This window comes from Rhodamnia argentea, chromosome 11 (genome assembly GCF_020921035.1).
Source record: "Rhodamnia argentea isolate NSW1041297 chromosome 11, ASM2092103v1, whole genome shotgun sequence".
Taxonomy (NCBI): domain Eukaryota; kingdom Viridiplantae; phylum Streptophyta; class Magnoliopsida; order Myrtales; family Myrtaceae; genus Rhodamnia; species Rhodamnia argentea.
This window is the reverse complement of record NC_063160.1, coordinates 23,628,902-23,642,062: the sequence shown is the minus strand read 5'-3', so window position 1 is coordinate 23,642,062 and position 13,161 is coordinate 23,628,902. Positions and strand designations below refer to the sequence as shown.

The following is a 13,161-nucleotide window of genomic DNA, read 5'->3' as shown; positions in this document are numbered from 1 at the left end:
CATTCACTTCGATTATTGCCAGATTTTCTTCTTTTGTTTAGAGCCACGTATTGTTGTGGCTCTAAAACCGCGTTCCATTTTTCCTTGAAAAGAAGGAAAAGGGTGTATTTCCAGCTTGGACCAGTTTGCGGAGTTTGGGACATTGAATGGTGCCGTTCAATGCGGCCTCATGCAGATCAATGATTGAGCCGGTGGGAGTATCCCCGACGCCCGATGGCCAATCGATAGTGCTTTTTCGCTCAGCTTACAGTCTGCTATCTAAATTGTAGCACGAGATTTGCTCACGAAATTTGTCCAAAAAACTCTAAATCCGTCACACTTTCGTAAATTTAAGCCTAAATTTCTTTTATTTTTCTAATCGAATTCTAACCATTTTTACGTTTTACCAACTGAGTTCGTTCAGTCAATTTTACCCGAAAATCGCTGACAAAGATGTGGACGCCAGCAGTCTTACGTGGCGAGGCCGGTGCTGAAATGGATTATTTATAATTATTTTTTATTTTTTTATTTTATTTTCCTTCTTTACTTTATTTCTCTATTTCTTTTTTTCTATTTTCTATATTTTTAAATTTTCCATTTTTCCTTTTGTCGGAGAGGCCAAAGAGGGCGGCTCTCGCTTGAGACGGACGACCTCCGTCGGCCATCAATGAGGCCGGACGTGGCCGGCGGAGGGAAAAGGGGATAAGGAAAAAAAATGAAAAAAGTAAAGAATGAAATAGAAGAAAATAAGGAATAATAAATAAATAATTCACAAAAATATTAAAAAAATTATGCATGTCGGCGTCGGTCGTGTCACATAAGACAGTTGGCGTCCACGTCAGCGATTTTTAGTCAAAATTGGTTGCGTAGATTCAATTGGCAAAACACAAAAACTATTTATGATTCGATTGGTAAAATTAAAAGATTTGGGATTGAACTGACAAAAGTGCAACGAGTTTACAACTTTTTGAACAGTTTTTCAGATTTCATCAAATCCTTATCGCAAGCCATTTTATCTTATTGTCTGTATATAAATAATTTACATATAGTTTTGTTCTTTTCATATTGTTTTTGAGATGCTATGTGTAAATTCACGTGCGCCCGTCAGATACGGTCGTGGTTCACGTCCTGCCTTTAGGTCCATTTGCTGCTAGGGATTTGACATAGCAAGAGCGGTGGACGGTGGACGATGATAAAATCCATCATCTCATTTCAAGTCAGATCAAGAAACAGCTGAAAATGAATTGCAGAATAACCAGGCTAGTTTTTTTTTTTTTTTTAAGAAAACTTGCATTCCTAGATGGATAAAATATCTGGCAAAGATTTTAAGGACGAGGTATGCTAGAAAAATTATTTTTAGAAGAAGAATGCTAGAACTTCGAATGTGAAAATCAGAACTAGTACGAAATGTCGTTATAATACTGTCCACATGTATAACTTAGCTCAATGTACAACAGTCACTGGCATTCTCGCAGGGTCGTTGAAGAAGGGAACCGCGATAAAGATTAAAGAAATTTAGATGCAATGGTACATTCATCCCTCAGAAAAGGATGAAAGAAGAATTTGTCCGCACACACTTGTTAAATAATCAAAGGGATAAGTGCAGCAGAAGTTCTAAAATTTGTTGTCAAAGTGCGATTGAGTCGTAAAACTTTCAACGAGTGCAATTAAATCTTAAAACTTGTCAAATTTGTGTGATCAAATCCCGTCAAACTTAGCTAACAGAGAATATTGACGTGGCTATTATATTATTTTTATTTCCTACTTGGCATCTTACGAGGCACTAAGGTTAACTAAAGCACTAAATGACATCATTTGGGACGAAATCTCAAATTTTAACATAAATTTTCGTTAAATTTGATTAAAAATAAAAAGCTAAAAGTTTTTTAAAAAAATACAGGCGGACGATTGCGTAGTCCTTCTTCCGCCGATGGTTTTTTTTCCCTTCTTTTTTTTTTTGTGTTTTTTAAATTTGTCTTTTTTGTAAAAAAGAACTATTGAATTTTTTTTATAATTAAAATTTGGCATAAAAATGAGGATTCCAATCAAAACCACATGGTTTTAATGCTTTAGTTAACCTTAACGCCACGTAGGACAACACACATGGGAGATAAAATAACAATAAAAATCACGGCAGTATTTTCCGTTAGTCAAATTGGACGAAGTTAACCGAAAGACTTGATTGTACAAATTTGACAAAATTTATGACTTGATTACACTTTCTAAAATTTTTACAATTCAATCGCACTCTTGCGGACGTCTATTGTACTTATCCCAAAATCAAATAGAAAATCTTAATTTCCAGCACAACGCTTTTCACCTATAGTCCGTAATCGATGTTTTGGAATGGGATATGACACAAATGTTTCATAAACTTTGGTCCAATATGTAATGTGTCAATATGGTCTATGAACTTTAGCTCAATGTACATCGCGGTCCATGAACTTTCAATTTGTACAATGTGATCCTCAAACTTTTTGAACATGTCCAACTTAGTAGCTAAACTATAAGTAAATGTACAAAGTTGTCCCTAGACTTGAATTAGCGGAAGGCCTTCGTTTAACATTTTCTTATATTTCAAAAATTAAGTCGAAGAATTTCAAAAATTCAGGGACCAATTGATCAAATCAAAAGTTTAGGGATCACATTGCACGTTGGGCTAAAGTTCATCAACCATATTGATCAAATTAAAAATTCGGGGATAACATTACACATTGTATCAAAGTTCGGAGACCATTTGTGTCACGATCCATTTTTTTTAAATCGAACTATGGATCATTTAACATGCATAGGAAGTGTGTCGGCGGCGCTTGCACCGTGTTCCATTTAAATTAGGCACGAGAAAATTACAAAAAAGAAGTGATATGATTTTCTTTTTTCCTTAGGGAGGTAAAATTGGTGGGACAATGTCAAATGCGTTTTTTTATTTCTCGGGTTTGTGCCCGGGGTGATTGGGCCCGGACTGGCATCACCCCCACTTCCCCAAAATAGATAAAAGCAGAGAGCCCGAGGGAAATAATGTCAGAGAGGGGAAATCGGAAAGGGAACCCAAAAGAAGGGGGGGCAAAATGGGTAATTGGGCGAAAGATTTCGTCAAAGCGCGGGAAAAAGAGCCGTTGCAAGCCCAAACCGAAGCCCCTTTCGCGCCAAAAAAAACCCTCCCCCTTCACTCGGTTTCTCGCTTCTTCCTGCCCGTGAAATCCCCGGGCAGCCCCCTCCCAACAAAACTCATTTTCCTTTTATTTTTCTCCTACATAAATTCCTCCCCCTTTGGCCACAAAAATTACATCTTATTCTCTCTCTCTCTTTTTGGCCAGAAATTCTTTTATCCTCTCTCTTAATTGGCCAGGATGAGAATTTCTCGTCAACGAGAGCAATAAAAATTTGTGCCTTTTTGTATTGAATTTTCTCGTTAATTTTTCATTTTTATTCGAACCTAAAATACTCTCATGTAAATAAATTTCGACGCCTATTTTCTTAAATAAATTTTATCATATTTTAGAATTTACATTACCTTTTCATTTTTGACAAATCTGTAATGGGTATGCAAAAATGTCAAAACACAAGAGAAAGTAAATTTTTTTTTTCCTCAAGTGTGTTCAAATGACATTAGAAAAATAAACAAATGCAAAGCATCACCCCCAATTCTCACGGCCACGGGCACTCTCTTTCCTTCACTGTTCACTTCACACCGTCAAAGTCTACATTATATAATCTCTCTCTTTCTCTCCTTGGTAAGCTCTTTCTCATTTTCACACACGATCTCTCTGTCTCTGTCTCTGCCTCTCTTTTTCTCTCTCGCTCGCCAAAACCCTTTTCTCTTATTCCTCCTCCTCCTCTCCGAGCCCTCCAGCTTCTCCATTTTGTTCTGATTCCCGAATTACCAAAAAAAATTCCGTCTTTTGCTTCACTTTGTGCTTGCTCTGTTCTTCCCCTGCTCTACGCTCGAAAGGAAAAGAGAGAGCCTTTTTTTTTTTTTTCTCGGGCTTTCTTCTATTTCTTTCTTTCCCCGCTGAAGATCATGGGTTTCTCGGAGAAGCCACAAGTGGGCGCATGCCTAGAATCCGAAGGAAGCAGAAAGTGGGTGATCGCCGGAATCTCCATACGAGCCTCGCTCAAGCCCGTGAGCACCGAGCCGAAGCCCAGGACGAACAGAGACGACGCGGACGAGGAAGAGAGAGAGACGCCCTCGACGACACCGACGTCGAAAGAATCCAGGATACCCGAGAAACTGCAGTGCCCGCCCGCCCCGAGAAAGAGGCGGCCATCGTCGTCGAGGTGTCATTTTAATGGCGTCAGAGAGTTCTTCAACCCTCCCGATTTGGAATCAGTGTTCAAGCGCCATGTTGAGAGGACAAACTGAAGAAGAAGAAGAAGAAGAAGAAAGTAGTTTTGGTTAATTTTCAGGATGAAGCAGTTCTTTTTTTTTTTTTTACCTGATATTTTTGTCATGAGTTTCTATTGATTGTTCCTTTGTCTTTCTAATCTCCTCTCTTAAGAGAAGCTGACGGTGTACTATAGATTTATTACGTCATGATGACTTCGTGAGATAGTTTGTATTGATTTTTTCTTTTCTTTTCAGTTGACAAGTTTGTTTTTCATCAAAATTCTTGGGTTGCTTGCTTAATTTTCGTGGGTCTTTCCTCTTATTTTTATTTTCTTATTTTGGATTGTGGATGTCTTTACCCTTCCCATACACAGAAAAACGAAACAAAAGAGTGGTCTGAACGTTGAAGGTCCGTGGATGCTTCTGTTTCGTACGTTTGTTCTCGACTATTCCGAAATTTCATCCTCGTACATAAATGTCTCTCAGAAAGTTTTACATAATGGTTGAGTAAGTAGAAATTAACAAATTGGGCTGATGATTCGTTTGTCAAAAAAAAAATTGGAGAGACCGAACTTACCATGAAGCATATGCATCTATTGATTCAATAATAACTAGAATGAAAGAGTGTTACTACATGAAGTATATTCGACGTGGTGCTCTAATTGCTCAAGTTTGTGAAGTGAATGGTCCGTGTGCTCAATTTCAATTTGACATCATAGCCGGAGTTCTCGATTTTGACCCTTCGTAACTAAATCGGCTTTCCCTCCCCCCCGAAAAAAAATAAAAATAAAAATGGAGCACACATATTTATTTGGTGCCCTTCAGCACTCCCAGGTTGCCCTCCTCCTTATCCTCAGCCTTCTTCTTATCTCGATGGGGTTAGGATTCGAATGGCTTTGGCCATTATTACTGTGGTAAAGACCAGTCAACCAGTCAATACAAATCGACAACCACGTCGAAGCAAAATTCTCCATATAAAAAGAAAAAGAGTCCTTCCCATAGACGTAGTGAAGAATATCAAATATGTTTCTCAAATTATATTATTTTCATCTTTGTTTTTTTTTTCTTTTCGTTATTTGTCCTTGTTCATGTAATTTGTGTGTCGGGCTTTCATTGGCCCGACTTTACATTCGAAGCCGAAACGAGTAGTCAAACGGCACCATTTTAACACAGTTCCTTCAAACCTCCACTTCACTATTTCTTATAAATAGATAGGCATCGATTTTGAAAAGATCCCTTTCGCACGTAAAACTCGATAGGGTTTGATCAAACTGATCGGAAGGAATCCACGCGACATCTATCGTTGCAACTATGTAAATTTGTTTTATTGGGATGCATAGAACGGAATAAGATAAAAATAGCCTCTCTCATCGAAAGTAATCACGAATTCCTTCTCGAGTGTTGAAGGACTCTTAAAAAAATTTCTATCCGTGTCCCAGCTCAAATTCTTGATACACCGTCTGTAGCATCGTTCGCTTCTCTTCTCCCCCGACAAAACATGAAGAATCGGCAGGAGAGAGTCATTTGTTAAAGCCCCCATTTCTTACCAGTCCCGTCTTACCAAATGGGATATGGTTGAATTGATCGTCCTCTCTCTCTCTCTCTTTCTAAATTGTTCTTGCCGATAGTAGTGTGCATGGAACTTCATAACAACCCAAACTTTCCCGACCAAGCTAGGGCAAAGAATGGCCGACAAGTTCCCATGGTGAAAATAGTATGGCGGGCGATGGGAAATCGTTTTCGTGGCCGAGAGATGCTGCACGGACGCATCATTGTTAATTTGACTGCGAGACAAAATCCCTCCCTCTCTTTATCCGTTCAAACGCACGAAGTACCACATTTCATGTCCGTCCACTATTTTTTTTTTTTTCATCTCCCCAATGTCCCCACAAGCTCGTGATGGGGACCCCGCCTCATATGGAATTATACATGTACACAGAGCCCCAAGTTCCTCCTGAATCCCCCATATCTTATATCATATATTACACATGATTCAAACCCCAAACAGCACCAATCTTTGAGAATCCTATGTGGGGTTGGGGGAGATGTTCCAAATACCCTCTTGAATCAAAATGTCTTCAAGCAGGCCCCTTCTTTGATGTAGTTCTTTGGCAGCATTGCTGTGGACCTGATGATATGGAAAACATGTTGAATAAAAATGAAGGGTTCCCTGTCGTCTAGTCTTGTGCAAGATGTGGCACGTTGTTGATCACATTGAAAAGCGCCACCGACTAGTCTACTTGAGGGGGAATATAGAGGGAAATTTGTGTGCGCGAAGGAAGAATTTGGTTGAAAAAGTGAGCGATGAAAACTTGTTGTTGACCTAATCTAGGGCTTCGATTTAGGCGTTGGAACAAAATACGGTTTGCTTTCTAGGGATTGGAACCCTTTTTATCAAAGCATGTAAGCCAAAAGCTAGAGTAAGCATTTCTAGGTTTTTGCTTTGTCTTGATTATATATGATCATGGGTGTTTTGTATTGGATAAATATGCATGGCCCAATTCCGCTAACATCTGTGGAATATACTTAAGTCACAGTTTTTTTTTCAATTATGAGGTTGACAGCATGTTGTGAGCAACAAAAAGTGATAAACAAATAATTAAAACATATTGCGGGATCCACTCTTTTAAGAATTTGTAACCCACAACATATTGTTATTCTCAGAGTTACCAAAAAACTGTTATGCTAGTAAAATTTAATAGCTTTTGCAACTAGTTTGCAGTTTGCATGGAACCTTTTCGAGATAGTTACATACATACATACATGTGTGTGTGTGTGTGTGTGTGTGTGTGTGTGTGTGTGTGTGTGAACACAAATTTGTTGAGATCACATATTACCCAAAATGAAGTTTATCATATTAGTGAGGATTGCGAAGGCCTTAAATTTAAGATGGATATTTACGATTTGAATTTATCTCATTGAAAAGAAGAGTGCATCTCGATGTATCAAGTGATTACTTCTCTTTTATGCATTGTCATCTTCATTGTTTGTAGTCGTGCCAACTCTCCCGTCATTGGCACCACCCCATTGCAGCCCCACCCTCTCCCTCCCATCTCTCTATCTCTCTCTCCCTCCATCTTTTCTATAGCGAGTTAATAGGTAGGTGGAAGAGACAAAGAAAAAAGAAGTTGAACAAAAGCTTTACTTGGTTCGGTCATTTAAGAAAAAGTTCCCTGAAATCCTATAGCCACGATAGAAATCGACATTTGACTTAGTTTCTTACGGGAGATTCATTCGCCTTAAAACAAATAATAGTCGAGCATAGTTGCTAAGCATGGTCTATGATCTTTATGGTAAATACAGTGGTTACACGTTGAATATTGATTCTCAATCCCATCATGACTTGACAAGCAAATTTCGCCAATAATTTCTAACCCCGTCTTCCAAATTTCTTAAAACAAGTACACGAAAAAGGATTTTCTAGACCTTGACGTGGGTACGTGTGCGGAAGAGTCCTAAGTCGTGTGCGGAATGAGTTGGGCAGATTGACTTATCATGACAAGTCTTACGATCAATCTACGCCACTAATCATGGCATCAATCTTAACACTTGTTCTCAAAATCGGACGAGCTATCATTTCCAATTCTTGACTAGGTCAACATAAATTATATGACCTGTGCAATTTGCGAACGTTCCTCGCCCACACGCATACACAATCTGTCGGAACTTTTTCCGGATTGATTCTACAGCAATCATTTCCAAAGACGTGTTTCGTTTCTCAATAACAAGACTAAGCGGCAAATGCCATGTTAGAAGCATCTTCCGCGTCCGTGGCACTAGTCCATGAACTTTATCATTTTGCTAATTTAAACCGGAATTGCCAGTCAAATGTCAATCCCCTACGGGCTTTAGTGATCTTTTGGACCCTTTAACGATATCTATGACACCGATGACTAGACTCGTAACTTTTTCTTGAGAGCACATGACAATATTTTTGGAGCAGAATTCCGTTTGATTACGTAATTTAATTTTTTTTGCTCTAAAAATAATTTTGAAGTCGTTTGAAGAAGTAAAATAAATTACTTGTCTTCAAAAGTTAATTTTTAAAGCAAAAGCGTTGGTCATCCATGGTACCGACGAAAAGAAGGAAGATAATTGAAATTGGATTATCCATCTATTAATGCACACGACATTGCCTGGTCATCAGCATTAATTGGCAAAAGGGCCAAGGCCAATGATAAGGTAAGAAAGGTCCTGGCAGAGTCTTAGCCTAACATCAGATTAAAAAAAAATAATAAGATTTTCACGTTTTACCTCGACCTTGTTTTGACCCCAATTTCAGAGAGCCAGAGAAGAGCATCATCGTTTCCCTCGAACCGTGTGATGAAAACTAATTGCAGGGGTGTTCGGTAACTTTTTAATCTGGCAATTTTTCTAGGGTTATCCTTCAAACCGTCCAAGAGATGGCGGACAGATAAATGCCAAAAAAATTAAAAAATAAATGCAAGTTTAGTGGCGTAAATCGTTCGATCGCGAGCGCGCGACATGCTGATACACATGACACGTGCTCCCTGTTCCGCAAGAAACCCTAAAAATAGAAACACCCCAGCTGGGTAAAAATCCAATAATGCATGGGGCTTCGGGCGTACGTGCAGGCGTAGCCATTGGAGTCTGCGTACAGCCTACAGGCTACAGGTAATGAGTGAAGAGAGAGAGAGAGAAAGCATGGAATCCAATGCATGGCAGGAAGGAAGGAAGAAAGGAGGGAGGAGACAATCGTCCTCATCACGCACACACGAGGGACTCTTGCATGGAATCCTATGAACGACGAAAGCGGCAGCGGGGAGAGATTCTAAGCTAGAGCTAGGGTTTTTGATAATAATAAGGTTGAAAAGTAAGTCTCTCCTTAAAGACGATCGAAAACCCCACGACCTTCAAAAGTCCCCTGCTTTGTCTTCGGGGCCTTTTGGAGAAGACGACCGGAATTGATTGTAATCCCTCCCTTTTTTTTTCCCTTTTTTTCTTTATTATTTTTTTTTTGGGGGGTTGGGAGCTATTATTCCACGCGGTTTCGGCCTGCCCCCGAAAAAGCCAAAGGGCACCGCCCACCGCTCCCCAACTTCGGTGCCTGTGGCGAACGCCCCCAAAAAAAAAAAAAAAAAACCTTCGGTGCCTGCCCGAGCTGCCCGTACGTGTTTGTGGCGGGAAACTCGCAAAGCGCGAGCAAATGACGACCCGTCCCCGTTCGGGTTGGCGCCAAAAGACGAAAGGGAGATAGGCTGTACTGTAGCCCGGGAAAAACGCGGCAGAGGAAATGTTCCGTGTTCGTGTCCCGTGGCGGGGCCGATCTTTCCCCCCCGGGACCGAGGCTCGCATGGATCGGGCTCGCCTCCACCGTTGGTCACGGAGGTCCCACTTGTAGGGGGTCCGCTAAGTCGATACCACGGGTCCACGACGGCACCGTGTGTTTCAACCAACGGCTCATGATGCTAAAGTTCTCCCGTGCGTGCGAGTGATTTCTTGAACGGGGCTAATAACTTGGGCGCGAATGGCTCCTGCTGTCGGACTAGTGACGTTCTGAACGAGTAAAGCGATCGATCTGCAAAATGAGCCTCCCCTCTCGAGCAGGCTGGTTCCGGTTCTGCACATCGTTGTAGCTTTGGGAAAATGGAACGATCCGTGAACTTCTACTCCCGCGGGATCTTTCACAACTCGCATCTTGCCCTGTTCGGACGATAACCATTAGCAAAATAGAAAATTGCTTGCTGTGGACACAAGTTGCGGTTTGCTAATGAGCGACGCATTCAAGGTTACATTTCATCGCGAGATGTTACTGATCGAGCGAAAAAGTTCCTTCTTATTATCAATAGATTGAATTTTACTTATTCTTGAGTAAAGTCGTTACCGGACTCGTGAAAGATATTTTTCTCGCAAGTTCCTAGCGGGATCGGTAAATTACTTATAAACTTAAATACATTGATATACTATATGTGACTACGAGTAGTCTATGGCTAAGCTGACCATCTCATCAAGCCGGATGGCGGGACGGTCAACTAATGACCACAAATCAAGTTTGTTGAAACCGGATCACTTGCCCATCCGATTTCAACATTTCGACTACCCAGTTCTTTATATATATTTCATGTGTTCTTTTTGTAAGCTAAAATTAGAAGACAAAACCATAAGAGGGATCATACAATCAATGTTCTAATGAAACATATTCAGTTGATAATATTCAAACAGTAAATTGCAACTTATAAAATAGCTAATATTATTCTCCGGCCAAATAAAAAGATTATTGTGAATATTGTTCTCACAATTATGAAAAATTCATAAGGACTTTACTTGAGTGACAATACGATTACTCAACGATGCAACTTGAACCGCACATGACAGACGTGGACTTTTGGGTGATAAGCATATCACCCGGATATGTGGTGCACATAGTTCCGTCATTCTCAAGGATTGTCATCTTAGCTTTTTTCAATTCTTAATAACTCAAAAAATAGAAACGTAATTATCTTGTATACTTTGTCTTCTAATTTTAGCTTACAATAAAAACACATAAAAGTAAAAAAAAAAAAAATTAAATATAGGATTGGGCAATCAAAATTAAAAAATCGGATCGACAAGTGATTTGATTTCAACAAACTTTATTTGTGGTCCTTAGTTGACTGTCTGACTTAGTGGGACGATTAACGAAGGGCACGCATGACAACACGTCTGTTTTGGAAATCAACTTCTAATCAAAAGTTGATTTTTTCACTTCTACTTAGAAGCAAAAGTTGATTTTTTTACTTCTGCTCTAAAAAATAATTTTTTATCGGAGAAATTTGTTTGGTAGCGCTTGAAAATTTATACTTCTGAAACATTATTAGTACAAAATCTTCTATGAAAAATTACTGTTGGTGGCCGAAAATTTCTATTTCATTTTTAAACTTTTTAAATTTCTTTAAAAAATAATTTTTATAATTAAAAATAATTATTTATTTTTTACTTCGGTGGCCACGCGCAATGGTCGACGGTTGGCGGCAGTGGTCGGCAATCGTGGGCGGCGATGGTGGATAGTTGGTGTTGATCGTGGGTGGTGATGGGCAGAGATTGGCGGCGGGAGGATGGTGGAGGTGATCGCGGGCGGTGATGGGCGGCGGCCGCCCGAGTTTTACGTATGGGTGGCGGCGAGCGATGGTCGGTAGTCTTGGGCGGCGATGGGCGGCGGGTGGTGGAAGTCGGCAATAAGTACTTCTTGAGTTTTTTTTTATCCAATAAATACTTCTCGAGTTGAGAAGTAATTTTTTTTGTTAACTTCTCAAATTGAGGGAAAAACTACTTCATAAGTGAAAATTTACTTCAGAAGTAAAAATTTTTACCTAACAGATTTCTGCTTCGGAAGTTACATTACCAAACGGATTTACGTTCCAGAAACACTTATATAGCAGAAATCCACCTCCAAAAGTGTTACCATGCGCACCCTAAGCTTTTTCCGTCTATAAAATACCAGTAATTAGTACCTTTTTCGTACGCTCAGTGACTCCTTAAATGGAAAAAAACTACATATATGACTAATCCGTTATTCATTGAAATTCCTAATATAAGAACTGAAATATGATTTCCAACTTTTCTTTCTCTTACAACAACAGCTATCCGATCGTGGTCAGTAACTATTCGCGTTAAAAAATAATTTTCCCAGGTGTAATTCTAAATTATTTTATTTAGAAAACCAGTCGCCATGTGAACATTATTCACTGTAACAAATTTCACCGGTCACTTCTCCATGCGATTGTATCTTTCAGAGAAAGAAAACAAGTTAATCAGAACATGTAATCTACAAAGCCCAATGTCATCAAGCCTGCTTTGTTATCCAAATTTAGCCCAACAAGGAAGCCCGTGGGCTTTTACATTTAGACGATCGTGATCTAAACTATGGACTTTCTTCATTTAAGCAAAAAAATTAATCAAAAAATCCGATTAATCTTCGGTGGGTACGGGCTCGGTCATTTTTTAGCAAGCGGATTATTTATAATTAAAAAAAAAAAAGCTTCAAGAGAATGATTCGAAGTTATTGTAGAGTGAAATCGTGCAATACTAGACACGAGATAGATCTTCTAAAGAACAAGGATTTTTTCGAATAATCCAATTTATTTAGGACCCCGCAGATCCATTCTTTTCCCTATTCAAAAATCAACCTTTTGTCTCTCTGTTTTCACATGGAGAATTCTTTGCATGTGAAGAGGTGTCAAAGGAGTTTCTTACTTCCCAAACATATCCCCTACAACTATATATAAACACTGATTTAGCAAGAATACATAAGAAAATCATTTCGAATTGTTGATTCATCGCCGGGACTATTCATCCCCCTACAACTATTGGCTATTATCAAATGGATTTTTCTGTTCTAATACTCCATTTGAGAGCTAATTGTATTTATCAAATATGTTCATATCTAATGGAAGGTTATTGGATGAAAAGACAAATACATTATTGAAAAAAAGTGGCTTTTCCTAGAAGTCCAATATTGAAAAAAAAAAAAAAAGTAAATGGAAATAAATCAAACCAAAAAGTCCGTTAATAGACAGAAAAATTTCAAATAAAAACTTAAAATGTTATCATTTTCTCAAATAAGAATATGAGTGGTCATGACGGTTTCAAATAAACGCTTGACCTTCAATGACATTATAATGAAAAAGTAATTAAATTATTTTTTTTTCTTTGCTGCCCCCGGGAAGGGTCAACTCGGGCAGCCCCCTCGATCATGGCTGATCACCGGCAAATGCAACAAGAAAAAAAAGGATAGAAAAAAAGGAAAAAAAAATGCAAAAAAGCAATTTTTTTTTGGCCGAACAAAAAAAAAAAAAAAAAAAGACCAGCCGGAAAATCAGGCCTTATTTGAAAATCTCCCTTGCTACACTGTAGCT

General features: G+C 39.0%; 1 protein-coding gene across 1 annotated transcript; it reads left to right on the top strand.

Annotated features, from left to right (window-relative positions):
* Positions 1-3,694: 3,694 nt before the first annotated feature.
* On the top strand, positions 3,695-4,606 carry LOC115751142 (cyclin-dependent protein kinase inhibitor SMR6-like). The gene has a single exon (XM_030688888.2). It carries the CDS (start codon positions 4,001-4,003, stop codon positions 4,340-4,342), a length of 342 nt encoding a protein of 113 aa, XP_030544748.1. The 5' UTR covers positions 3,695-4,000; the 3' UTR covers positions 4,343-4,606.
* The last annotated feature ends 8,555 nt before the right edge of the window (positions 4,607-13,161 follow it).

What these genes read in the sequence shown, in the direction of transcription:
- LOC115751142 (XM_030688888.2), top strand. Translation starts at nt 4,001, where the DNA reads ATGGGTTTCTCGGAGAAGCCACAAGTGGGCGCATGCCTAGAATCCGAA.